The sequence below is a fragment of the Ahaetulla prasina genome, chromosome 4, assembly GCF_028640845.1.
Source record: "Ahaetulla prasina isolate Xishuangbanna chromosome 4, ASM2864084v1, whole genome shotgun sequence".
NCBI classification, from domain to species: domain Eukaryota; kingdom Metazoa; phylum Chordata; class Lepidosauria; order Squamata; family Colubridae; genus Ahaetulla; species Ahaetulla prasina.
The window spans coordinates 58,091,725-58,119,072 of NC_080542.1; the positions used below are offsets into that span (position 1 = coordinate 58,091,725).

Genomic DNA, 27,348 nt, shown 5'->3' on the forward strand with positions numbered 1-27,348 from the left:
TCAAAGACCCATCTTATGAAGTGCAAAAACATGAATATTTTCCCATGGGAAAGATTCTTACACAGTGGTATACTGGTACTCAATTGCTTCAAAACTTGTTGAATTTGATACTCAACAAATTTTGACACGAAAATGTTGTCCCAGTACTCAATGTGCTGAGTACTTGAGTATGTTTGTTTGGTACTCAATGTGCTACAATAGGAAGAGGGGGACGGACAGGATGTTGACCATACAAGGAAGATCATTGCAAAAGGAAGTGAGCAATGTATGTAAGGGAAGATAGGAATTTGGCCATGCTGAAAAGTCATTGACGTAGGAAAAGGAATAGACAGGAAATCTTTCCCAGCTAAAACATGGTAAGTTAGGTGCTTTGTTTGCTATTCATCGTTTTTAGTACTCGCTGCACCTCCCAGGACCAGTTAACTATGAGTACCGAGGTACAGCTGTATCTAATTTCAAAATGTTATTTTATTAAATCCATCTGGACCCTTCATTCATTTAAAATATTCTAAAATCTTTTGAAGGCACTCAAGATTCAGAAAGATCTTGACATAGAGAAGTGAGCCCTATCAAGGGCTAGGGGGTAGGTATCCTAGTGGATCATCACTTCAGTATAAACTTGCACTATGTTACAGATGCCAAAAAAGCCAATACAGTTTTGAGCTGCATTAACAGAGGGCTATCATCAGGATCATGAAAAGTGATAGTACAATTCTATACTGTACTAGTGAAGCCAGGCTTGGAATTCTGAGTCCACTTCTGGTTCTGTGACATGATAGCTGTCTTCCAGTACTTGAAGAGCAGTCATAGAGACAAGAGGGTTGACTTATTCTCCAAAGCACCTGAAAGCAGGACAAGAAGTAACAGGTGGAAGTTCATTAAAGGACCCTCCATGGAACTAAAGAGAAATTGTCGGTGCTGCAGTACTGGTGGTTTTCAAGAAAAGATTAGACACCTCTTTATCTAGGGTGATTTAAGTTTTCCTGCCTTGGACAGGAAGTCAGGTTATAAGGGCCTCTGGTGCAGCCTGTTATTAACAGCAACTGCTTGCAATATTGCAGGTTCAAGTCCCACCAGGCCCAAGGTTGACTCAGCCTTCCATCCTTTATAACGTAGGTAAAATGAGGACCCAGATTGTTGGGGGCAATAAGTTGACTTTGTATATAATATACAAATGGATGAAGACTATTGCTTGACATAGTGTAAGCCGCCCTGAGTCTTCGGAGAAGGGCGGGATATAAATGCAAATAAAATTAAAAAAAATAAAAAATAAATATAAAGTCTCTAAGGTCCTTCCAACCCTATGATTCTATAATTTCAACTGTAACATCCCTGCTTCTTCAGAGACATCTTTAGTTTATAATGTCCTTACTGGAATTCAGCAAAAAACAATTTTTTCACCCTTAAATTTTATTCTTTAATTTCAGAAATTTTTTTCAAGCCAATTTTAATTTACATGAATTGGTAGATCATCAATTTTAATTGAAATAGCTGCCAGGAACTTTTTCTTTCAGTTAGCTGACCAACAATTTAGAACTGAGGAAACCAAAAATTTTAAACACAAAGTACAATACTGTTACAGACATATAATTAACTAAAATAAAGTGCAAACAAAAGAAAATATATTTTCAAAATTGCATTCAAATTGATGAAATTACAAGAGATAATTTAATTATCCTTTTTATATACTTTTAAATTAACTAGTAATTCATGTTGTAATTATATATGTGCCTTGAATCTTTCAACTACATAAAGTTCATATAGATTATCACTGGAAATTGTGGAAGAACAAAGAATGAATGTATTTTATTCCCCATAAGTAAGGTACAATTCACAATTTAGTATTGTAAAGTTTCTATAGCTTAAGGGTTACATTATATGAGTTACAGTAGAAAGACTGCAAACTCATACAAATATTCTTATTGAAAACTAGATATAATCTACTATTATAGATTAGAAATAAAGATTGATAAATTAAAAGTATAATATTAAATTTCAGAAAATGGCCATGGAAAGCTTTGTGAGAATTAAAACAGTGAAACAGCTTTCCTCCTTACGTCATGGGTGCTCTATCACTTGAGGTTTTCAAGAAAATATCCCACATATACTGAGTGATCTGAAAAATGGGGGCATAAAAATAAGGTTTGGTGGATGAATAATGCAAATAAGTTCCTGTGGCATTGCTCTCATGAAAAATATACTTGAAATACAAGTAAAAAATAAGAATCAACAAATTCAGAATTTTGTAAAAGTTACATAAATGAATTCTGCCCATCCATATATGAGACAAAACTTATAATTGACTAAAGGTGAAATCTTATTTTGTTTAAACATAAAAACTCACTTATCACTAGTGACTACACGTACACAAACCATACACTCTTTTGGCAGCAATAAAAAATTATTTACTGCTGTCTTCTCCCAGGATATTTTTCAATTGCCTAGTCCCATGATGGTGAACCTATGGCATTGGTGCCAGAGGTGGCAGGCAGCGCTCTCTCTGTGGGCACGTGAACCGTCACTCCAGTTCAGCTTTCCTGCGCATGCACCTCCCGCCAGCCAGGTGGTCTTTGGGTCTCTGCCGCGCAAGCGCAGAGGGCGGGGCAGATGTGGGGGGGGCAACACACATGTACAAGAGGCGCACATGTATATGCAGGAAAAGTGAGCGTGCATGCTTGGGAGGCGGGGCACGTAGGGGGGCTGTACACGCATTGCATTTTGGGGGTTCAGGCACGCGTGCTTTGGGCACTTGGTCCAGAAAAGTTTAGCCATCACTGGGCCTAGTTTAATTTACAAGCCTTGGCACTCTCTGTTAAATCTTCTCTCCAAGTTCAAGTGGAAAGTAAATCCTAATGTTTAAAACATATAATTCAGTTTTAAGGACTGATGCTTTAAACACCCTTCCAAATGCTCCTATATATATTTCCAAGTAAATTTCTATAAAACTAAGCTGCCAGGGTAGATTCATCAAGCTGTTAAATACTCCAGAAAAATGAGTTCAGATCTGTGCTTTAACACCTGGCAGATCACCGTTTTCCCTGAGCAACCCTCAAAGTTCTATATGTGGAGACCATGGCAAAAAAAAACACCCCTGAAACACTTAAAAGTACAAAATAAGATATAATATATGATGAGCAGCTCAGGAAAGCTAGATTGTGAACTTATCCATACTTTGACAGATAGATGAAGAGTTCTACATTCTTCTGTAACAAAAAAAACACACCCCACTCATTAAATCCCTGTCAAAAATAATCGTAAAATGCTTCTTGATATATTAGAAACATTTAAGCCTGCCTTCTTTACTGTGATGAAGAGGTAAGAAACACATTTAAAAGGAGACTGCTACAGGGGAATAACGCAAACAAACTCACCTCCATTAAGTTTCACTCTGCCCAAGAGGATCTGTCGCCAAGGGGCGACTTCCTTGCTGCTATTCCGCCAAGTAATATTTCCGGGCGGTGGGCAATAACGGACCCCAAAACTATTCCAGAATCAGCTGTCTCCAAAATCTGTAAACTCCAGGGCTCAACATATGTTTCCCCTCACAGGTCGTGTCTCTCAAAGGCCATGGGGACTTGGGAGCGCAACGACTCAGACAGAAAGAAAGAGATGGAAGATGGACCGATCACCTCCCATTAACTAGGATCGCCTCGGAAAGGGTGCTGCACACCTACACTGGCTCCTTCGGTGCCATCCGAACATCACTGTCCCCGAAAAGGCGCTTGCCCAGGCCTCACCGTTAACTCAGATTCCTTTTCTTCAGCGCCACTTCTCCTTAGACGGCAGCCACTTGCTTCTCGACCAGGGGGCGGGAGAGACGTTGACGGCCCCACCTAAAGCACCACGTCTGTCAGCTCCGGCAGCTCATCGCCTCGAGACCAAACACACCATTTTCAAAGTCACTGAAACCAACCCGCAACGCCTCCTTGCCGCTTGAGAGAACATCCTATTCCCGCCCACAATGACCGGATGTGCTGGTCACGTGATCCAGCTCGAGCGGGCTGTCTCTCTAGGGGGCGAAAGTTGGAGAGCCGGCATCCCGAGCGGCAGTTTCGTGAGAGCGTCTCTTAAGGGAGCGTTACCTTAATCCTATCCGATCCTACGTTGACTGTCTTAGGTTAAAACTACACTAAAGAGAACTGCATAATAGAACAAAAGTATTTATTTTCCCTCCATTATCAAAGATTACACTATTTGAATCATCTTGAAGACTTTTTTAAAAAAATTACATGGGCAGGTACAGGATTCCAAAACTAGATTTATCGTATGAAATTCCAAAGAGCCAACTTCTTCTGTTGCTTTATTTCATTCGGCAGGAACAAAATAAGAATATCCCTCATTGCCTAAGCCAGGGGTCTCCAACCTTGGCCCCTTTAAGACTTGTGGACTTCAACTTCCAGAGTCCCTCAGCCAGCAAAGCAAAGCTGGCTGAGGAACTCTGGGAGTTGAAGTCCACAAGTCTTAAAGGGACCAAGGTTGGAGACCCCTGGCCTAGGATACTAGCGGCTGAAGCCAACGTTTACGTGGCATCGCTCGAGGCACTCGAGGAACAAAGCCAGAGCTTTCCAGCGGTAATCAGATTGGTTGTATTAAAGAAAAGGGCGTAGCCAGCGAATACATAGAGTACTACTAAGCCTATCCCCCTCTTCCCGCGTATACTTGCCTTTATTTTTTTGTGAGGTTGGTTTTAGAGGCGATTTCATGCTAAACAAATGCTAAATTATAATTGCAGAGTTGGAAGAGGTTTTTATGCTTTCCTCCCTGCTCAGTACAGGAAATGCAAATTAAAATACTGTATGTCAGACAGGAAAAAATCAAAGAATACTGGATAGGTCCAGAGAAGATGGGCATCAAAGACACAACACAGCAGCATTAAATAACAATTTAATGTTAATAACAATTCAACCATAATAACAATGGTTGAAGCCAGGAGAAGAGCAAGAACCAGAACTTTGTATCTTGGTTGACACCCAAAGCAGTAAAGTGGAAGTAAAGAAGATGTCAGACAGATGGTTCTTGTGCACTGATAATACTACCTAGTTTGGATAACAAAACATCTTCAAGAAAGCCTCAGAGAGCACTAAGGATTCGTAATTTAAACCCTGAGCTACAAATATTCTCTTTTATTAGATGGCTATCTAACTGTATGTATGGACGGACCCAAAATGAAAAAAAGCCCCCAAATATCCTGGGGGATATTTTTTCAGATTTTTCTGCAGTCATGCTGCTCTATAAAAACTTCTACATTCTATCTACTAACCTATTCAAATTGTTTTACATGTTATTTTTGTTTTCTGGCCTGTTATTTATTTTTTATTTGGTTTTTTTAATTAAATTTATATGCTGCCTGTCTTCCAGTCATATAACCCTGGGCGGCTTTTTGTACCCATGTTTTGACACTTGCAGATCTGAAAAAAAATCCTTTTTTTACCCAAATAATAAATTACTGAAAAACAGTTTATCTTTTCAATCTAATGAGGAACCAATTATGAATACTCAGTACTGTTCTCATACATTCACTCCATATCACTCAGTCCCTGCTTAATTAGCATTCTATTAGTAATGATCATTGGGTTAAATGTTTTGCTAATATCAATATATATTATCTCTGCAGCACTACTGCAAGTGATTAAGATTGGTAAGATTCCAAGGTGACAAAACCAAGGTGATTTTGGACAATTAACATTGTTAAGATGCTAATCAAGCAACATTTCTTTGATTTGCTCTAAATTCTGCAGATAATTACCACATAAGGATAATCTACAGATAGCCTGATATAAAACAGTATTGCTAATTCTCAAGTGCATCAAACATAACAAGTGCTAAGATGAACAGGAATGCAGACTGGGTCTCTAAGAATAAAAAATTAGTGCCAGGAACTCAAGTCTTTTAGATAGCTATGTTAAAATAAAACCAAAAGATCCCCTTTATAAGGTATAAGGGAAGTATTAGTTCATTCTCTCACCCTACTTTTATTAGACCTTCCAATATCTGTATGAATTAACTCAGTAAGATTTTTCTTTAGGAATGACTGACACTATACCCTTACATGACAAATGTAGTTTTATTGTAGCCTATCAAATAAAAGGATATTTTGTATATGTCTATAAAGAAGGCTTGTAACTCCACTCTCCTGTAGCCTTCTTTGTTTATCTTCAGTACCAAATGTGTCAATAAATCAATTTGTGCATCAGTATAATTGTTTCTTTGACTCTGGTTCAAATATACCCTGGAAAAATTCTCCTTCCATTTCGATTTGCAAAGTAGATTCATTTGTCCACTGGGATTAACTTGTGTCATTATATTAGAATATTTATAGTTGATTCACTAGTAATAGCTTTTATATAATAAAAAATAAAGAGGAGTTGATATATTTCAAGACATAGTGAAAATTTTATGATTGGTTAGAAAAGAGATATGAATAAAGGTATGGAGGTAAAATAGATAGGGAAAGATGAAAAAGAGAAAAAATAATTAAACAAATAGAAACCCAGATGATGCCTAGGTAAAGGAAAAAGAGGGAAGGGGGAAAGGAAAAAGTAAGATTATTATCAAAGTGTTCACAAATTATGAAACAGATGTAATTACTAAACAAATAAGAAACTGAAATGAAGATGGATACAAATAGATAATCAGGGCTGCTCGAATACCATTCTAGAGTGAATTGAAAAGGGAAACGAGAGAGGGAGGAGAGGGAGAGATAGAAGAGAAGGAAAAGGAGAGGAAGAAAAGGGAGGAGAAAGAGGAGTAGGAGAGAGAGTTGGGGAGGAGGAAGAGGGGAGTGGGGGAAGGGAAGGGAAATTAGGAAAGAGAAGGAGAGGAAAAACAAAGAAAGTAGGAAGAGATGGAGGAAAGAAGAGAAGGGGAGGAAAAGAGGAAAGGTGGTGGTAAAATAAAGGAGGGTAAATAGTAAAAGAGCAGCCCCGAACAATTAAAAATGAAAGTTAAAAGATAAGATGAATGGAAAATGATGGATAAAAGATTGTACATTTAAATATGCTTATGAGAAATAAAAATAAAAACTCTTTGAAAAAAAATATTTTTTGAAATGTCTGTATTTTGTAAAAATGGGAAGATTGCAGTGTATGCTCTAGTTTTAATACGTTGCAAGATTGAGCTATTTTTACATTATTATATCGTATGGAGCCTTTTTCCTTTCCTTTTATTTTTCATTTTAATCAACAGTATATTGAACTTTCCTTTCTGATTACCTTAATCACTGCTGTATTTTTATTTTTATTACTATATTTAGATTTAATTATTATTTGTATTCTATTATAAATTACCAAATTAAAAAGAAGGAAATTGGGTTAAAAATTTGATGATTATTAGATGGCAGCAGAGATAATTTACTTGTTGCTTCCACTGGCTATCTGGATTTTAATGACTCAGATTGGTAAATACAGGTAGTCCTCAACTTACAACCACAACTGAGCCCAAAATTTATGATGCTAAGTGAAACATGCTGAGTATTGTCCCATTTTATGACCTTTCTTGCTACAATTGTTAAGTGAATTGTCGCAGTTATTAAGTTAGAGACATGGTTGTTAAGTGAATCTGGCTTCCCCATTGACTTTGCTTGTCAGAAGGTCGTAAAAGCTGATTACATGTCCCTGGCACACTGCAACCGTCATAAATACAAGTCACTTGCCAAGTGCCATGATCATGTGACTATGGAGATGCTGAAAAGGTTATAGCTATGAAAAATGGTAGCAAATTACTTTTTCAGTGTTTAGTACATACAATCACATATCTCTGTGATGAAACCAGTATTTCTGGAATAACAGCTCATGAAATCTCTGCTCCTTATAAGAGTCTGCTTCATAAAATGACAAAATTGCTTAACAAAATAAGCATTTGCTATATGAAATCACAATTTGCTACCACTGAACCGCTATTTTTATTTATTTATTTAATTTTGTCATAACAATATACATAAACATTGTCATAAGTAAAAAACATATGATATATGTGTGTGTGTGTGTGTGTGTGTGTGTGTGTGTGTGTGTGTGTATGTATGTATGTATGTATATAAAGAATATGCATTAGCTATATTAATTAGTTATAATAAAGGGAACAATAGGACAGGAACGGTAGGCACTTTTGTGCTCTTATGCACGCCCCTTTATTTGCCGGCTGAAACAGCGCCTGTCACGTAAACAGCGCTTACTGTATTAAAACCCTAAACTAAGGTTTGATATATGAAAGTCCATTCTGCTACAAAGAACTACATTAGACTTTAATGCATGAAATCACAGAACTCTTTAAGAGCTTCGCCGCCAGTCATTAGCTAGACCAGAAAAAGTTCTAGAGCCAGCTAATACTTGGTGGCCTCGCCCCCTTTCCCATTTGAACCAATCGGGAAACTAGAGAGATGAGGCGTCTCTCTCTCTCTCTCTCTCTCTCTCCATGAAATTACCTCTGAGAAGCACCACCTAGTTTTCGCCTGAGTGACGTAATTGAAGGCGCCGCGTCTCCGTTTGGTTGCCGTCGCTCTTCTTTGGACATTTGGGAAAAGTGGTGTTTTGTTTTCGGCGAGAAAGGAAGTTTAACGAAAACCAGGCGCGTTCCGTCTTCCGGGACACACACATCTATGGTAACCCATGTTTTTACGCGTAGCATGAAAGATTTATATAACGTAGATAAATTTAGTGATATTGCAGTATTCAGCAAAAGTGTGTAGGTTTTGTATACATATACGGCATATGCTGTACTTAGCACTTGTGGATAATTTAGTTATAAGTATTGCGTGCTGTAAGGTGGTAACTCCATTTTCCATTGAAAGATTCAGAAATAATAGAGAAATAGAATGGACGAGTGGCAATCATCCTTTTCTGATGGAGCCGAACAGCCTCTTCTGTAGAGAACTGGCGCCAGTGAAATAAGGCAGGCATAGTGTAGAGGCTGCTAACAGACATATAATTTGAGGTCAGACTATTTAAAAGATCATGGCTTTATTTCAGTCCTCCCTGGATAAAATGATCTTTCAATCAATTTTTATTATGGTCACAGACCAACATTGCAAACAAAAGCTTTAAAAACAATAATTAAAAATAAAAACCAGACAAAATAATATATTAACAATTAGGGTGAGCTATCAGTGGGTAATTAGAGTCTGCTTAATTTTACATTTTAACCAAACTGGATCACATTCAAAGAAGCTACTTTGTATTGATCTGAAAACAGTTGTACATAAAACAGATCTGGTGTTTTATTTAAGTGAGGTGTTATAGAGTCTGTGACTTCTTATAGAAGATACAGTATAGCAGATATGACCTGCAGTTTCAATGGCCCCATGTCGACAGGGGCGCAATCTTACCTCATATGGTATTTTTTTATATTGGCCCTCCAAAACTGTTGTGGAAAGTGCATTGCAGCATAATAAGATTAATGCCCTTCTGATTTTCGGGACAGTTATATAGTATTTTACTGCTTTAAAAGGGTGTTTGACTGCTAAAAAAAGAAAACATTCTTCGGGAGTGCAGATTGATCTTGTTGGATTTCCAGATCTTATAGCCTGAGTGCACTAAGTACACTAACCCTATCATTAAAACAGTTTCCTGGAGAAAACAAAATATTGGAGTACCATATTGTACATATGAAATGGTCCTGAACCATATTGATTTGAAACTGTATTCTATAACGAGAGAACTGAAACCTGTAGGGATAGAAAGATCTTTGGTAAAGCTTAATACATTCCCATCTCTTCAAGTGTAGGCCGTCTCAGGGGCAATTGCAAGACATTGGAACTTCTTGACAACCATGGGTATCTATGCATTTGTGACCAAGGCACTCAAAAAAGAATATGACAAAAATATTGCAATTTACATAATTTTTATAAGTCTGCTGGTTTATTACTGGTTTAACAGTGAACAGAATAATGCAATAATTTTGATAAAATTCTGAAACAAGTTTGGATTAAGCATTAGATTTTATAAAACTGCATTTCCTTCTCCCTCAAATTGATGTATGTATTTTTTTTCCAGAGTACCAATGCAGAAATACTGAATGAAAACAAAGCCATGACGATCAATACGAGCACAGGGCCAATAGAAACTTCTGTCAAGCATTTTCCTTTTAAAGCTCCAAGATTTATTGTATGTACTTTTTCCACAAATGTGTTACAATTTCTTGAGACAAATAACCTTTTTTCTCTATAGTAGTTTAGCTATGAAATGTAGAATGCATTCAAGTATTTGATTGTGTAACGCCATATTTCTCTTCCGTTCTTCCTCTCCTCTGTTTTCAATTGTTTTCTTTCTAATCTCTCTGTCCTCTTCCTATTCTTTTTTAAATATTTTTCTTTCTTGCCTGATTTATATTTGATATGCACAGTATGTCTATTGATTCCAATTAAAACTGTAATATTATTAAAATAATATTAACAATATTATATTTAAAATAACAAATAATATAAGAAGGCAAGACTTTAAATGTGGATCCCAATAAAGTTTTTGGAAACAAATATCTTCACTTAGTGTTAAATGGGGTTCTTGTATCCAAGTAATTTACAATATAGAGAACTTTACATTGAAGCTGATCAAAAGCCAAAAGTCCCATAGATTTTAACCAATTTTTATCTTGGCTGTTGATATTTGTTGATTAGCTCATTATATAGGAATAATGCAAAAATGACCTTTGGGAAGATACTACAGAGCTATTAAAAAGGGAATGAAGAAGCTGATAAAAATACTGAGAAATAGGGAAACATAAGAGAAAGAAACTTAAAATAATCCTTTCTTTATCTGGGACAGAGAGAAACTTGTATGGGGTTTTAAGATTCTTTTATTCTATTTTACTCATGTCTTGAGATACTGGATTAATTTGTTTGATGATCCATCCGTTTGTTTTGTTGGCTGTCTATATTTTCAGGAAAGCTTTTCAACTCAAAAAGTGAAAAGAATGAATACTATTCCTATCCAGCTTCTTCAAGTCCAAAATGCTCTAGCCCAGTGGTCACCAACTGGTGGACTGTGGACCATTGGTGGTCCGCGAGAAAATTTTGGTGGTCTGCAGAAAAATTATTTGCATTTTTTATATTGCACTAAATCAGGGGTCCTCAAACTACAGCCCCTGGGCTAGATACGTGCAATGAATGTTTGTGTTGCTGCAGAGTCTGCCCCTTCTGGGTCTTTATGTGCAGGTTAGAGGGGAGCAGAAATTCCGATTTGGGGTCTGCTTCAGACTCCTGGTGCGGGGCTTTGGGTGAAGGCTGGAGGGAAGTGCCACTGGTGGCGAAGAGACAGAAGGTCTTGTTCCAGTGGGACAGCATCATGGTCTGGAACTGGCTGACCATCTCAGCCCGCTGAGCCTCCAGGCACCGATACATGGCCTTGCACTCCTGCAGGTCTTCCCTCTGCTTGGAAAGCCTATGCTTGTAGTCCTCAGTGAGGTGCTTCTGCTGAGTCTCCTTCTCCGTCAGATCCAATTTGAACTGAGCCAGCTGTTTTGCCAAATCTTTCTCCAGCAACTATTTCCTGTTGGGGTCCTAAGGAGGCCAGGCGGGCATGCGAGGAATAGCGAGTAGAGGCTGGCAAGGTGCCCCTCGATGTGAGTGACATTGAGTTGGCCAGGGCCACCCTGTCATATGATCACCTTGCCACACACCCCCAGATGGTCATTAGGCAGATCATATTAGTGGTCCATGGGATTTAAAATTATGAATTTAGTGGTCCCTGAGATCTGAAAGATTGGTGACCCCTGATCTAGCCAATAGTATTTGAAAAACAAAATTAACAAGATAACCGTATCAAGTTCTGGAAACCCATGAGCAACCTCCCTAGTATTCTATTTCACCATTTTATTTTCTCTTAAGAAGACAGTTTCCAGAATGCTTTTCATAGGTTTTCTTTGAGTGTAAACACATTGGTTCTTACACAGAATAAACATTTCTTTCTTTTGCTTGCAAGAAAGAACTTCCCAGCATTTCTTTTATGTAAAATAAATACCTAACTGTTTTAATAAGTGCTGCAACAAAAGCAATTTAAATAGTGTCAGTATACTTGTTAAATATACTTTTTAAACATTCCAGCACTCTGGCACTGGTGGAGCAGCAGCTGGCAAGAAGAACAGAACATGGAAGAATCTGAAACAAATCCTTTCTTCAGAAAGAACACTGCCATGGCAATTAAATGATCCAAGCTGTAAGCTCTTTAGATTTTTCTTACTTATTTATAAATAACAGCTTTCTAGAAAATACTTTGAAACTGTTTTTCATTATGAGATATATTATGACCAAGTAGATTTCAGCAAAGGAAATTCAGGGGAATACTTACTCAGCATGAACAGAAACATAATTAAAGTGACATGAAGTTGTACAATGCATATTCCCTTCTTTCAGAAGTTTCCATATCTTAAAAAAGAATTAAAATACATTGAAATACAGAAAAATATTTACAGCCATCAATTCAAAAGATACAATTACCAAAGTAACTGTTGTGACCCAGCTCCCCAAACATGACAAACCCTCTGTAGTTGAAGCAATGATTCCTTTATTAGGTGTGCCAGGAGCCCCAGCAAAAAGTTTCTCTCTTACAGCAGGCTAACAAGTTTGTCTGGCAGAGAGATGAATAGTTGCTTGCCACATCTATTCACCTCCGTCCCCTGCCTTTTATCCCCAAGGCTAGGGTGGGATTTTGCTAGGAGTAGTGGCGAAGAATCCCAAGGATCAGCATTCGCACATCAGGCACTGGACCCAGCTGTTCCTCCTCTTCCTCATCAACCACCTCCAGATGTGGGGCTGTTGACTCTCCATCTGAGGACTGACAGACAGCCCAGGCTCCACCTCTGTCTGTCTCTCTGACAGTTCCATTCCCTCTTCCCCCTTGGAGTTCTCAGGTTGCCTTGATTTTGACCCTTACTCCCACTCCTCCTCATCTGATTTGGCTGTTGGAGGGACTGGTGGCCGACAATAACTTTCTAAAAGGAACATACCTAATGATTTAGAAATGCTTTAAACATAAAAAAATGTACCAAAAGCATCTGAAGAAAAATGCAAAGAACATTGTGGTTACAATATGAAGAAATGAATATCTCAAACAGTTCAAGAGAAAAGTAACTTCTTGTTTTCCATTTAAATGGTTATATTACTTCTAGGTCATTGATTTCTTTTAAGTAATACTGGTATGTACTTTAAAAATTATTGAATTTAAGATTATTCTTTCCTCTTTTTCCCCACAGAAATTATACCTTATTTGTCATAATAAATGTTTTTTGAGCTCATCCTAGAAGAGAATATCTAAACCTGTCTGATTTCAAAACTGTTTGTATCGTACAACTATCACTCCAACTATAGTAGTTGCTGTCATTTTATTTTCTGTTATCATGCTTAAAAAAATGGGGTGGGTGGTAGCTCAGTGGTTAAGATTCTAGAGTTGTCAGCTGGAAAGCCGGCAGTCCAGAAAGACCTGACCAGCACACAACAGGGTGAATTCCCGTTTTCATCCCAGCTCCTTCCAACTTAGCAGTTCGAAAGCATGTAAATGCAAGTTGATAAATAGGTGCCACTTTTGTGGGAAGATAGCAGCACTCTGTGGTGTCATGCTGGCCACATGACCACAGAAATGTCTTCGGACAGCATTGGCTCAAGAGCCTTCAGATAAGCACTTCCCCCCATAGTTGGCAGTGACTAGTAGAGTAAAATCTTTAGGGACTCCTTTTACTGCAAAAAGTACTGAAAACACATTCAGTGATGCACTGATACAAAAGCAGGTGTACATCGTAGTTGAAAAGAATGCACTTCAATATAAGTGATGTATGCTGGTTCTAAATATCTAGATTGTACCTAGCTAGTAGAATCTAATTCCAAAAGGATGGTTATAATCCTGATTGGTATTTCAGCAGAAACGTTAATACTGTAGATAATCTTTTTTTGAAACTATTTTGTTTTTAATTTTTATAATTAAGGGAACTGTGCACTAAAACAAAATCTTAATGTCATATGAAGTACCCTCTACTAATGGGAGAAAAAGCTGTAGGTTTTCCCCTTGTAGGAGTAAGGGGAACTGCTGTTACAATCATAATAAAAACACAACTTTACCTATCCAAAAATAAGATTCCCATTTTATCCTGAAAGAAATTATCATAATAAATTCCTGTGACTATACTTAGTTATCTCCATCTGTTTTGTAAGATAAGAGTACCAATAATGTCTTTAATTATTTTTATTTCTTCTCATTTCAGAAAAATGATCATCATATCTTTCTCAAAACTGCTGAAATTATTTCTTTTCTGGGAAAGAAATTCTTAGTGAAATAAATTTGCCCTCTCTGATAATGAAAAAACTAATAACAATAATTGCCAATTAAAGCAGCAATTATCATAATGCAATTTTAGAGAGGGAATAGAAAATACCAGTATTCACCTGGCTACAGTGCTATTTTAAATTGAAGACTTGATTTTGAAGCAGTGGCCCCAATCAGTCCATTTTCACCCTTTTTCATCCTTTTCTAAGTGCTTATGTTGCTTTTGCCAAAGTTTGTTTTTGTTTTTGTTTTCCTCATTTGGATGGCTTTAATTTCTTGAGAGAACCATTTTTGCCTATGCAGTATTAGTTTTTTAAAATCCTGTCTATTAATCAGCCTATTGATGCCTTGCACTTGGTATTGTATGTTTTATAAGGTGTTGTGTTGTTTGGTATTGTATATTTGATTCACCATTTTGATTCACCATTTTGGTTCACCATATTTGATTCACCATTTTGATTCACCAAATTCTGAGTAATTTTCAGAAGAGACATTCTCTGGATGGAAATCACTTGTTAAGAAGAATAAGAGTCCATAATTTGAACATATTGTAATTTGAATTGCTACCGTGTTTCCCCGAAAATAAGACCCTGTCTTATATTTTTTTGAACCCTGAAATAAGCATTTGGCCTTATTGCCATGTGCTCAAAAGCCCGATTGGGCTTATTATCAGGAGATATCCTTAACTGGTGGATGATCTCTGGAGGGCCAGGGATAGGGGTTGTTCCTCTGCCCTGGTCCTATTAGACCTCTCAGCGGCTTTTGATACCATCGACCATGGTATCCTGCTGCGCCGGTTGGAGGGATTGGGAGTGGGAGGCACCGTTTATCGGTGGTTCTCCTCCTATTTCTCCGATCGGTCGCAGACGGTGTTGACGGGGGGGCAGAGGTCGGCTCCGAGGCACCTCACTTGTGGGGTGCCGCAGGGGTCGATTCTCTCACCCCTCTTGTTCAACATCTATATGAAGCCGCTGGGTGAGATCATCAGTGGCTTCGGTGTGAGGTACCAGCTGTACGCTGATGACACCCAGCTGTACTTTTCCACACCGGGCCACCCCAATGAAGCTATCAAGTGCTGTCCCGGTGTCTGGAAGCCGACGGGTCTGGATGGGGAGAAACAGGCTCAGGCTCAATCCTCCAAGACAGAGTGGCTGTGGATGCCGGCATCCCGGCATAGTCAGCTGCAGCCGCGGCTGACTGTTGGGGCGAGTCATTGGCCCCAATGGAGAGGGTGCGCAACTTGGGCGCCCTCCTGGATGAACGGCTGTCCTTTGAAGATCATTTGGCGGCCGCTCCAGGAGAGCTTTTACCAGGTTCGCCTGGTGCGCCAGTTGCGCCTTTCTAGACCGGGATGCCCTATGCACGGTCACCACGCCTCGTGACGTCTCGCCTAGATTACTGCAATGCTCTCTACATGGGGCTCCTTGAAGGGCATCCGGAGACTGCAGTTAGTCCAGAATGCGGCTGCGCGGGTGATAGAAGGAGCCCTCGTGGCTCCCGGGTGACACCTATCCTGCGCAGACTGCACTGGCTACCTGTGGCCTTCGGGTGCGCTTCAAGGTGTTGGTGATCACCTTTAAAGCGCCCATGGCATAGGGCCGGGCTATTTACGGGACCGCCTTCTGCTACCGAATACCTCTCACCGACCCGTGCGCTCTCACAGAGGGACTCCTCAGGGTGCCGTCAGCTAGGCAGTGTCGCCTGGCGACACCCAGGGAAGGGCCTTCTCTGGGGGCTCCCGCCTCTGGAACGAGCTCCCCCAGGACTTCGCCAACTCTCGGACCTTAGAACCTTCCGTCGTGAACTTAAAACACACTTATTCAGGTGCAGGACTGGATTAGATTTTTTAGCTTTTAAATTTTAAATTTTATACTGATTTTAATTGGTTTTATTATTTTTAGTTCAATTGGACGGCTAAATATTTCATTTTAAAATTTATTTTAAATTCATTGTCTATCTATGTATTTTAATATGGCTGTACACGCCCTGAGTCCTTCGGGAGAAGGGCGGTCTAGAAATTTGATTAATAAATAAATAAACTGATATTTTACAATTTAATTTAAACCAACATTGAAATCCCAGATTAGACAAGTAGTACAGCTTTTTTCATGCTTGCCACATGACCACAGAAATTATACCTTATTTGTCATAATAAATGTTTTTTGAGCTCATCCTAGAAGAGAATATCTAAACCTGTCTGATTTCAAAACTGTTTGTACCGTACAACTATCACTCCAACTATAGTAGTTGCTGTCATTTTATTTTCTGTTATCATGCTTAAAAAAATGGGGTGGGTGGTAGCTCAGTGGTTAAGATTCTAGACTTGTCAGCTGGAAAGCCGGCAGTCCAGAAAGACCTGACCAGCACACAACAGGGTGAATTCCCGTTTTCATCCCAGCTCCTTCCAACTTAGCAGTTTGAAAGCATGTAAATGCAAGTTGATAAATAGGTGCCACTTTTGTGGGAAGATAGCAGCACTCTGTGGTGTCATGCTGGCCACATGACCACAGAAATGTCTTCGGACAGCATTGGCTCAAGAGCCTTCAGATAAGCACTTCCCCCCATAGTTGGCAGTGACTAGTAGAGTAAAATCTTCAGGGACTCCTTTTACTGCAAAAAGTACTGAAAACACATTCAGTGATGCACTGATACAAAAGCAGGTGTACATCGTAGTTGAAAAAAATGCACTTCAATATAAGTGATGTATGCTGGTTCTAAATATCTAGATTGTACCTAGCTAGTAGAATCTAATTCCAAAAGGATGGTTATAATCCTGATTGGTATTTCAGCAGAAACGTTAATACTGTAGATAATCTTTTTTTGAAACTATTTTGTTTTTAATTTTTATAATTAAGGGAACTGTGCACTAAAACAAAATCTTAATGTCATATGAAGTACCCTCTACTAATGGGAGAAAAAGCTGTAGGTTTTCCCCTTGTAGGAGTAAGGGGAACTGCTGTTACAATCATAATAAAAACACAACTTTACCTATCCAAAAATAAGATTCCCATTTTATCCTGAAAGATATTATCATAATAAATTCCTGTGACTATACTTAGTTATCTCCATCTGTTTTGTAAGATAAGAGTACCAATAATGTCTTTAATTATTTTTATTTCTTCTCATTTCAGAAAAATGATCATCATATCTTTCTCAAAACTGCTGAAATTATTTCTTTTCTGGGAAAGAAATTCTTAGTGAAATAAATTTGCCCTCTCTGATAATGAAAAAACTAATAACAATAATTGCCAATTAAAGCAGCAATTATCATAATGCAATTTTAGAGAGGGAATAGAAAATACCAGTATTCACCTGGCTACAGTGCTATTTTAAATTGAAGACTTGATTTTGAAGCAGTGGCCCCAATCAGTCCATTTTCACCCTTTTTCATCCTTTTCTAAGTGCTTATGTTGCTTTTGCCAAAGTTTGTTTTTGTTTTTGTTTTCCTCATTTGGATGGCTTTAATTTCTTGAGAGAACCATTTTTGCCTATGCAGTATTAGTTTTTTAAAATCCTGTCTATTAATCAGCCTATTGATGCCTTGCATTTGGTATTGTATGTTTTATAAGGTGTTGTGTTGTTTGGTATTGTATATTTGATTCACCATTTTGATTCACCATTTTGGTTCACCATATTTGATTCACCATTTTGATTCATCAAATTCTGAGTAATTTTCAGAAGAGACATTCTCTGGATGGAAATCACTTGTTAAGAAGAATAAGAGTCCATAATTTGAACATATTGTAATTTGAATTGCTACCGTGTTTCCCCGAAAATAAGACCCTGTCTTATATTTTTTTGAACCCTGAAATAAGCATTTGGCCTTATTGCCATGTGCTCAAAAGCCCGATTGGGCTTATTATCAGGAGATATCCTTAACTGATATTTTACAATTTAATTTAAATGAATATTTCAAACTTCAAAAGCAAGTACCTAGCATTAGAATCTAATTACATGTCCTTGCTTGGATAGGATACTGTCTGTATATTTGTGGTGATTGGAAAAAGTGATGGCACTAGATTAAACATTTCAATGTAAATCGCCTGAGAATTTACATGAGGCCAGCCATGTCTGTATTGAAATGATGAATTAAATTTCTTTTTAATTTCTTTTCCTCCAGACTTCAGTATCGATGCTCTTACTTCATTTAAACCAGTCAAAAAATATTCTGATATTTCAGGACTTCCTGTAAGTATTTTAAACTTATTTTAGAATATCACTTTTCTCTATTGGTCTAAACAAGCTCCACTGTTGTTTAGTAGTTATCTAACAAAGTAATTTCAAACAAAATCAAACTGAAAATAGAAGCTATACAACCTTGGAGGTGTAATACCATTTGCCCCAGTTCTTGCCAATCTAGCAGTTTGAAAGCATGCAAATATGAGTAGGTAAATAGGTACTGTTTTGGCGGGAAGTTACTGTTTTCCATATTTTCATGCTTGCCACATGATGACGGAAGTGTCTCTTGGACAATGCAAGCTCCTTTGGCTGAGAATCAGAGATGAACATTGCCCCCTTGAATCAGTCACAACTGGACAGGGGAAATCTTTAAACCTTTAATTTAAACCAACATTGAAATCCCAGATTAGACAAGTAGTACAGCTTTTTTTTCATGCTTCCCGGCTGAAAAGTACTTATGAAATAAATCATAACATTTTAGTGTTGAAAATCACTGTGAGGATCAACTAATCCAACTCTGCAATATGCAAAAAAAAAAGAGTTAAACATACAGGAGAGGAGACTGTACAGCCTCTTGTTAAAAACTCTAGAGTTTGTTTTCCTTCTGTTTTCCTTCTATAATTTAAAACTGAAAACTTCCAAATATTACTTGGGAACAATTTTTAGTCATCCTGATAGATTGTGGTTTTTTTTTTAATTTTTATTTGAACATTAAAACATAAGACAAACATACAACATTTACATATATATCACTATTTCTTATCAGCTATTCAGAGTAGTCCTTTCTTACTGTATATACATATTTTAATCCTATCTTATTTTACTTTTTTGATCTATCTTCCTTTATTTCATCTACATTCTACCCTATTATTCAGATTTCTTATCTTTCCTATTTTCTAACCATTCATACCATCTGCATCAGACCTTATAATATTCTGTATCTTCTTTTTCTTTGATTTCTTTGTGAGTTTATCCATCTGAGCACATTCTAGAATTTTCTTAATTAAATCTTCCTCTGTTGCTGGGTTCTCTTTTTTCCAATTTTGCACATATGGTATATGTGCCACGGTTAATATGTGTAGTACAAGTATTGTGTATCATTTGTGTGGTTTTCTGTTGGGATCCCTAATAAGAATTGTTCTGACTCTCCCTTTATTGATTTCTATGTTATCTCTTCTAACAACTTTTTAATTTTAGCCCAAAATTGTTTTGCCACTGGGCATGTCCACCAGAGATGGTAATATGTTCCGTAGTTACTCTTACACTTCCAACACTTTGTTGAGTTACTAGGGAACACCTTTGCTATTCTAGCTAGCAGAAGATGCCATCTATGAAACATTTTCATCTGGTTTTCCTTGTATGCTATCGATATAGTCAATTTCATATTTGTTCTCCACATCTTTTCCCACTTCTCTAATTCTACTGTATGGTTAAAGTTTCTTGTCCATTTAATCATAGTTTCCTTAACTATTTCCTGTTCCATTTTATACCATAACAGGAAATTATATGTTTTACTGATTAATTTTTGGTCCTTCCTATATATTATTTTATCCAATTTATTTTGCTCCAATTGTATCTGATTAATTTTTGTATCTTCTATGTATTTTGATCTAATTTGGAAATACGTCCACCATTCAACTTCCCTATTCAAAGCTTGTTCCAATTCTCGTCCTGATAGATTGTTAATTGCATTCTAAGGATATAGACATTCTCTCTAAATCTAATCTACTTCTTAGGATTGTTGTGATATAAACTCAAGAGAGATTCATGTATTCTGCTTTGAGCTCCTGGAGAAAACATGAGATATAGATATAGATCTAATAAATTAGGTGTATCTGGTAATCAGCCCTATTTTCATTTATGTCAAGTTCTTACATCCTCATAACAGAAACTTAGCAGCATTTGCAGATAAGATGAAAGGCAATCATAGTTTACTTTACATTCTGGAACTTATAAAAGCATAACACAGGTATCCCTTTCTTTATATAGATCCCTTTACTACTGTTGAGCCAGGTACCTTTTATTCTACGTTTGTGCTTTTGGTTTTTTTTTTGCCTAAGTCATGATCTTGCTTTTCTCGCCACTGAACTGCATATGGCCCAATGCTCAAGTCTTCTGAATCTTGAGTCTATCTTTCACAGCATTGGTTTGGTGTCATTTCCAAATTTGATAAGTTCCTCTTCCATCCCCTCATCTAGATACATCTTTAGGAAGACATTGAAGAGGATTGGGCCCAAGACAGAACCTTGAGGTACCACACTGCATGCTTCCCTCCAGGTAGATGTAATTCCATTAAGGACTACATATTGATTGCGGTTGGTCAGCCAAGTGTGAATCTATCTGGTAGTGGTACTCTCTATTGTTCTATTTTATAACAAGTAGATTGTAGTCTACCATGACAAATACTTACTGAAGTCCAAGTATAGCATATCTACAGCATTTTCCTGGTCCATTAATTTAGTCACTATCATAGAAGAATATAAGTTTTGTCTAGCATGATCTGTTTTTAACAAACTCATGCTGGTTTTTAATAATTGGTTTGTTCATTTCTAGTGGCTCACAAATCCACTGTTTAATTACCTTTTCCAGGATTTTCCCAGGTATTGGTCTCAACCTGATTAGTCTAGAGTTTCCTGGATCCACATTTTGCCCTTTTTCAATATTGGAATCACATCAGCTGTTTTCCAGTCATCTGGCAGTTCCCTATACTCCAGGAGCTCTGGAATATTTTGTTTAATTGTTCTGAGATTACATCTGCCAGCTCCTTCAGTAACCACAAATGTAAACCACTTGGTATGGATATTTGAACACATCCAAAAAAGATAGGTGTTCAATTTCTTGCCTATTTTGACCTACATTTCAATTCTGTCTCCCACAGTGCTGCTTTTGATAGGTAAAACTATTTTTTCCTTTTAGATAAAGACAGATGCAAAAAAGGAATTAAGCAATTCTCTTTTCTACCTGCTGCCTGTCAACTTGCCATCTTCTCCCATAATGAACCAACTATTACCTTGATTTTCTTCTTGCTTCCATATATTGGAAAAACCTTTTTTTTGGTTACTTTTGGCATTTGTTGCAAGTCTTAGTTCATCCATTCTGAACCTTAAACTTCCTGATTGTGTCTTTGCAGATTCAGATTATTTGTTGGTATTCTGCTCTGTTATATCTCCCTCTTTCCATTTTCTATACTTATCTTTTTTTGTCTTTCAGTTTGTTAGAGAGCTGTTTGGTTAACTATTCTAATTTCATCTGGGACTTTCTTGTTTATACATCTCTATAATATTGTTTTTATTTAAGCCTTAATTTTCTCATTTTTTCAAAGTATCTGAAGCATCACTTACTGGATTTCCTTCTAAGATATCTATCCATGGAATTCTTCCTATTCTCTTTTCTTGAAGAAAGCTCTCTTAAAGTCTAAAACACTAGTCTGATTTTGTTCAATTACCTGTCCCTGCATTATGGCAAATTCTAATATGACATGGTCCTTTCCCCCAAAGTTCCTGCAACTTCAACTCTTCCAATCATTTTGTCTTAATAGTAAGAATTAAGTCCAGTGTAGCTGATCCTATGGTACCTTCCTCCAACTTTTGGAAAAGAAAATTGTCAACTAGAAACCTGTTTGATCTTCCACTCCAGGCAGAGTTAGTTTCCCTGTTGATGTCGGGGTATTTAAAGTCCCTTATTACTATAATGATGTATTTCTTGCATATCTCAGGTAACTGATTTGTGCAAAGTTCATCTATTTCTTCAGCTTGGTTGGATGGCCTGTAGTATACACCTACAACAATGTCATTTCCCCCTAATATTCATCCAGATACCTTCAAGATGGCTTTCATTGTTGGCATTGTATATTACTGTACATATATAGTAGTTCTTCATACATATTGCAAGTCCTCTTCTTTTGGTGGACTTGTTTCTTTTGAATAATTTATATCCTTCTAGTGGTATGTTCCAATCATGGGCTCCATCCCATCATATTTCAGTAATAACTACAATATCCTACCTGCTTTCCAGTTCTCACTGTTTGCTCCCTGTACTGTGAGCATTAGTATACAGATATCTGAGCTCTTTATGGTGTTTGGTTCCTGCATCTCCTATTTCATGTCTGAGTGCCCCTTTCTTCTCATCTCCCAGTTCTTCATTGTCTGATTTGTTGTTTTGGGTTTTATCTTAAAAACTGATCTCTGTTTTCCAAACTCCTTCTTCTAGGTCTTTGTGAGGTGACTATCACTTGCCAGAAGCCCTTCCTGTAAGCAATGTAAACCATGGTCCAGAAATGCAAAGTTCTCTCAGTGGCACCATCTCTTGAACCAGTAATTTACCTCTAAAGTCTTCCGTTCCCTCATTGGGTGTTGACCTTCTGTTGGAAATACATATGAAAATACCACCTGTGTTCCTAACTCTTTTGCCTTCTTGCCCAGTTACTCATAATCCCCCTTATGCTTTTCAGGCTCTTTTTTGTTGTGTCATTCATCCCAACATAAAAGAGGAGAAAGGGATAATAACAAGTAGACTTGATTATTTGGGCAAACCCCTCTTTTGCATCTTTGACCTTTGCATATGGAGGACAACATAACTCCCCTGATATGGTTGTCTGGTCTATAAATTGCTGTTTCTATTACTCTGAGAAATGAGTCACCAATCATCATCATTCATCTGTTTCTTTTTGGGGAACTAAGCAGACTCCTCTTCTTTGTAAGTGTTCCTGTCACTGGAACACTTGATTAAGACCCTACTCCAGAGGCCTGCATATTTTTTTTTCCAAGAAGAGGATATAAAATTGATTTATCAGTGGGAAGGACAATCTTCTTGCAATTTGTTGTTGTTGTTTTTGACATGTTGACATAAATCATCCTCTAGGGCTTCATTTTTCCTTGTAGTTGTTTCTTGCTACATTTAATTTAAATACAGATTTATGCCTTCTCTGAGAGATTCCACATTTTCATGGATGAGATTCAGAGTAGCTAGACATGCCTTTACACCTTCAATTTCCTCTTCTAGCTATTTGATCAGTTTGCACTTGGTGCAGGTATAATTAATTTGAGTCCTCCATGGGCAGGAGTATAGACATAGCACACATGCAGGTCAGCACGGTGTTAGCCTTTTTCATGACTTTATTACTTTTCAGTATTTGTGCAGATACATACTCTCTTGTAGACTTCCTGCTTTCGAGTTTTAGTTATAAGATTTATCTGCTACATGACATTCCAGTTCTGTGCAACTTGTGCTACTCTCCTTTTGTTCTCCCAGAATCTTCTGGTATTATGCAGATGCTCCCAGTGATTCAATCTTAATCTTCAGTCTCTTCAAATAATATCTTAGAACTTGATTTCTTTTTACTGTTTCTTTGTCCTGTTTAAGACTGTTCTTTACTTGAATTTCTGATGAAGAAATGGTGAAGACAGCTTCACTAAAGACAGAGGGAACAACTGTGATTGAATGAAGAGCTGGCAAATAAGATTGGATTTTTGGAAAGAAAGAGGATTTGAGATTGCCCATAAGCATTCCATACAGTTGCTTCTTTAAGGAGACAACAAGATAGAGTTTCTGGTGAGTTTAGAGCTTTGGCAGAGAAGGAAATAGCTATCTCGTTGAACCCACAGACAACAACTTTTAAGGACATGGTTCTGCATATTTTGCATAGTAGCAACTAAGAGAGAGATCCAGACATCCTAGTAGACTACCAGTTAAATATGAGGCAGTGTCAAAATAGCTAATTACAGTCATATTACAGTAAATAGAGTGATAGTATCAAGATCAGGTGAAGTGATAATACTGCTTTATACTGCACAAGTGAGACTACACTTGCCATATTATGTCCAGTTCTGGTGACAATGATATAGAAAGCATGCAGAGAAAAATAACAAAGATAAGAAGTCTGGAAGTTAAACCATATGATGAATGACGAGGGAACTAATATGTCTATGTAACAAAGAGAAGGACTAGGATGATATGATAACAGTCTTCCAGTACTTGAGGAACTGTCTAAGAGAAGAGTGTCAATCTTTTCTCCAAAGCACCTGAAGTCAGAACAAGAAGTAACTGATAGAAGGTCATTAAAGAGAGATTCAACCTAGAACTAAGGAGAAATTTTCTGACAATGAGAACAATTAGTGGAATGGCTTGCTTCTGGAAGCTGTGGAAGTCCATCACTGGGGATTTTCAAGAAGGGTCCGGGCAACATTTCTGGGGTGCATTTCCGGGCAACATTTCCGGGCAGCATTTCCAGGGTGAAATGCTCCTGGTTTCGACCGGCTCGTCCAATCCAGTAGCAATGATGGCTGTTGGTTCAGAGAACTGGTAGCAGTAATCTCTGGTGGCGCCACCCCCACCTGCCCAATCACCCGCTCAACAGGCGCTCCAGGGCCACCCTGCCCACTGCCTCCATGTACTGCGCTTGGAAGGAGCTGCCGCTGCTGCTATCGTCACTGCAACTCTCCCTGCCCTGCCTATCTGCAGATGTCCACCTGCCCTCCTGGAGCACTGCCGCACCATTGCTGTTTGCTTTCTTCCTTCTCCTGTCGCGAAACGAAAGCGAACAGCGGCGATGGTGCTTCAGGAGGGCAGGTGGACATATTCATTATAGTTGTCAGCTGCAGACATCCGCCTGCCCTCCTGAAACACCACCGTGGCGAACAAAACAACCCCATTGCGCCACACCTCCTCCTGCAGCCAAACATGCCCACCCGAGCATGCCTTTTCCTCAAATGGGCGCTTGGAGAATGAGCGAGCAAGAGAGCTCTCCAATCTCTGTTTTTGTATTTGTGTGTGTGTGGGAGGGAGGGAGGAAGCGATCTGAAGCCAAGGCACCCAAACTTCTGGTAGCGGCGGGGGGCAGCTTCTGAGCAGCCCTGAGTCAGCCAGCTTCACCTGACCTACTCCCTGAGTTTCGCCGTTCTCCTCATGCCCCCCCCCAAGCAGCGGCAGGTTCTGTGTGACAACAGGGGATATCATTTTTCCCATGGCGCAGCATACGCTTGCTACCTCTGCTTGTCTGCTTGCAAGCGATGATATTCTCTACCTCTCTCAGGATGCTGGTGAAAGCACCATGGATGCATAGCTTGTCAGGGCTGAGCAAGGAAGCCGCTGCTTGAGTGGGGTGGGGGAAGCGAGGAGAATGGCAAGACTTAGGGAGTAGGTCAGGTGGAACTGGCTGGCTCAGGGCTGCTCAGAAGCTGCTCCCGCTGCTGCCAGAAGTTTGGATGCCTCAGCTTCAAATTCCTCACACACACACACATAAACAGAGGTTGGAGACCTCTCTTATTTGCTCTCTCTCTCTCTACATGCCCCATGCACAGCCCATTTGAGGAAAGGGCATGCATAGCTGGGCGCGTTTGGCTGCAAGAGGAGGCCCGGGTGGAAGGTGGCTTTTTCTTCAGCATCCTCCTCCCCTCTTTAGATCGCCCTGCAAGGGGGAGGCTCTGTCTTTACAGAAATGGAGCGGGCAGTTTGTACAGAGAATTGGCAACAGGGGATGCGCAGCCCTCCGGGTTGGAGAGCAGGACAAGAGAAGGCTCTAAGGTTCGCTTAGGCAGTCAAGCCAGAGGGAAACTCAAAGTATTGGGTGCTTCAGAAAGGCAGAATGTGCAGCTCCTGGCTTTAGCAGTGAGTGCCGTCAAGTAGGCCATGCCCACGCAATCACATGACCAAGCCATGCCTACAGAACCGATAGCAAAAAAAATTAGATTTCACCTCTGGGTTGGACTGGAAGATCTCCAAGGTCCCTCCCAACCTTATTATTCTATATTCTGTGTCCAGAATGGCCATGAGTTTTTCAAGAATTTTACATGATTAGCCAAAAAAAAAAACAAGAACAAAATGTAATAGAGTTTATATAGAAATATACACTTTGTATAATAATGGAATGTGAAGCAACCTATCTTAAATCTCCAAGGTGGTGCAGTGATTAGAGTGCAGTACTGCAGGATACTTCAGCTGACTGCTAGCTGCAGTTCAGCAATTCAAATCTTACCAGCTAAAGGTTGACTCAGCCTTCTATGGTGGATAAAATGAGGACCAAGATTGTTGGGGCAATATGCTGACTCTGAAAAACTCTTAGGGTTGTAAAAGCACTATGAAGCTATATATAAGTCTAAGTGCTATTGCTATTGCTCCATTACTGGAGATTTAAAGAAAAGTTTGGACAGCCATTTGTCTGGGATGATATGAGAATTCTTATATCTGGGCAGCAAGTTGGACTAAATTACCTCCATGATTCTTTCAGATATTAATGGTTCTATGGCAAGGATCACATTTATACTATTATCTTTTTTAGTTATTGATAACCATTTTACAATGTGAAAAATTAATTAAATAGAAAATCCATTTCGGAACATATTTTAAAATTAGAACTTTTATTATTCTGAAAATATGGATGACTAAAACAGATGAAGAAGGAAAACTAAATTACCACGTAATGTTATCAATGGTATTGATTGTCACTTTTTAAATATGTGCAACTTCTGACACTTCCACTCAAGTATTTTCATTTGTGCTTCCCTTACAGGCAAACTATACTGACCCTCAGAGCAAACTGAGATTTAGTACAATTGAGGAATTTGCCTATATCCGAATGCTTCCTTCAGATGTTGTTTTGGGTTACCTTACACTAAGAAAAGCAACAAATGTTGTTCCCTGAGAAACAACAACAAAGCCATCATCATTTTCCTTAAAAATGTAGGATGTATTATATTGAATGCATAGAATGTATATTATCAGATAATAAATGTTTAAATTCAATTAAAGTATTATTATTATTGATTCAATGTTGATATTTATTTTTCCTTTTTTCCATGATATTGATTATAGTGAACAATATGCCCAGCATTTTAAAATACTACTTGCAGGGGCGTGGCCATGACCGTGGTGGGGTAAGGACCTTTCCTTCACTTCACAGGGCTTAATAATGAAGATTTATGAGGATTAA

The 27,348-nt window shown here is 38.3% G+C and overlaps 2 protein-coding genes across 7 annotated transcripts in view; one reads left to right on the plus strand and one right to left on the minus strand.

The window, feature by feature from the left end:
- Window positions 1-4,115, minus strand: part of GALNT1 (polypeptide N-acetylgalactosaminyltransferase 1) — a 46,013-nt gene extending 41,898 nt beyond the window's left edge. Inside the window, exons 1-2 of one of the 6 annotated variants that reach the window (XM_058183789.1) lie at window positions 3,372-4,115; window positions 711-842 (exon numbers count right to left, since the gene is read on the minus strand). The gene's annotated coding sequence lies outside the window, so the exon portion shown is untranslated. The remainder of the gene's footprint in view (window positions 1-710; window positions 843-3,371) is intronic. The other 5 variants (XM_058183791.1, XM_058183788.1, XM_058183792.1 and 2 more) reach the window with 5 other exon arrangements.
- A 4,322-nt stretch (window positions 4,116-8,437) lies between these two features.
- Window positions 8,438-27,183, plus strand: INO80C (INO80 complex subunit C). The gene is made up of 5 exons (XM_058183799.1): window positions 8,438-8,596; window positions 9,987-10,097; window positions 12,032-12,143; window positions 18,364-18,431; window positions 26,929-27,183. The coding sequence occupies exons 1-5, from the start codon at window positions 8,594-8,596 to the stop codon at window positions 27,058-27,060; spliced, it is 426 nt and encodes a 141-aa protein (XP_058039782.1). The 5' UTR covers window positions 8,438-8,593; the 3' UTR covers window positions 27,061-27,183.
- The last annotated feature ends 165 nt before the right edge of the window (window positions 27,184-27,348 follow it).

Bases quoted from the DNA above. Each gene is read 5' to 3' on its own strand.
- INO80C (XM_058183799.1), top strand. The intron at 12,144-18,363 runs GTAAGCTCTTTA...CTTTTCCTCCAG, and splicing joins GCAATTAAATGATCCAAGCT to ACTTCAGTATCGATGCTCTT. The intron at 18,432-26,928 runs GTAAGTATTTTA...CTTCCCTTACAG, and splicing joins CTGATATTTCAGGACTTCCT to GCAAACTATACTGACCCTCA.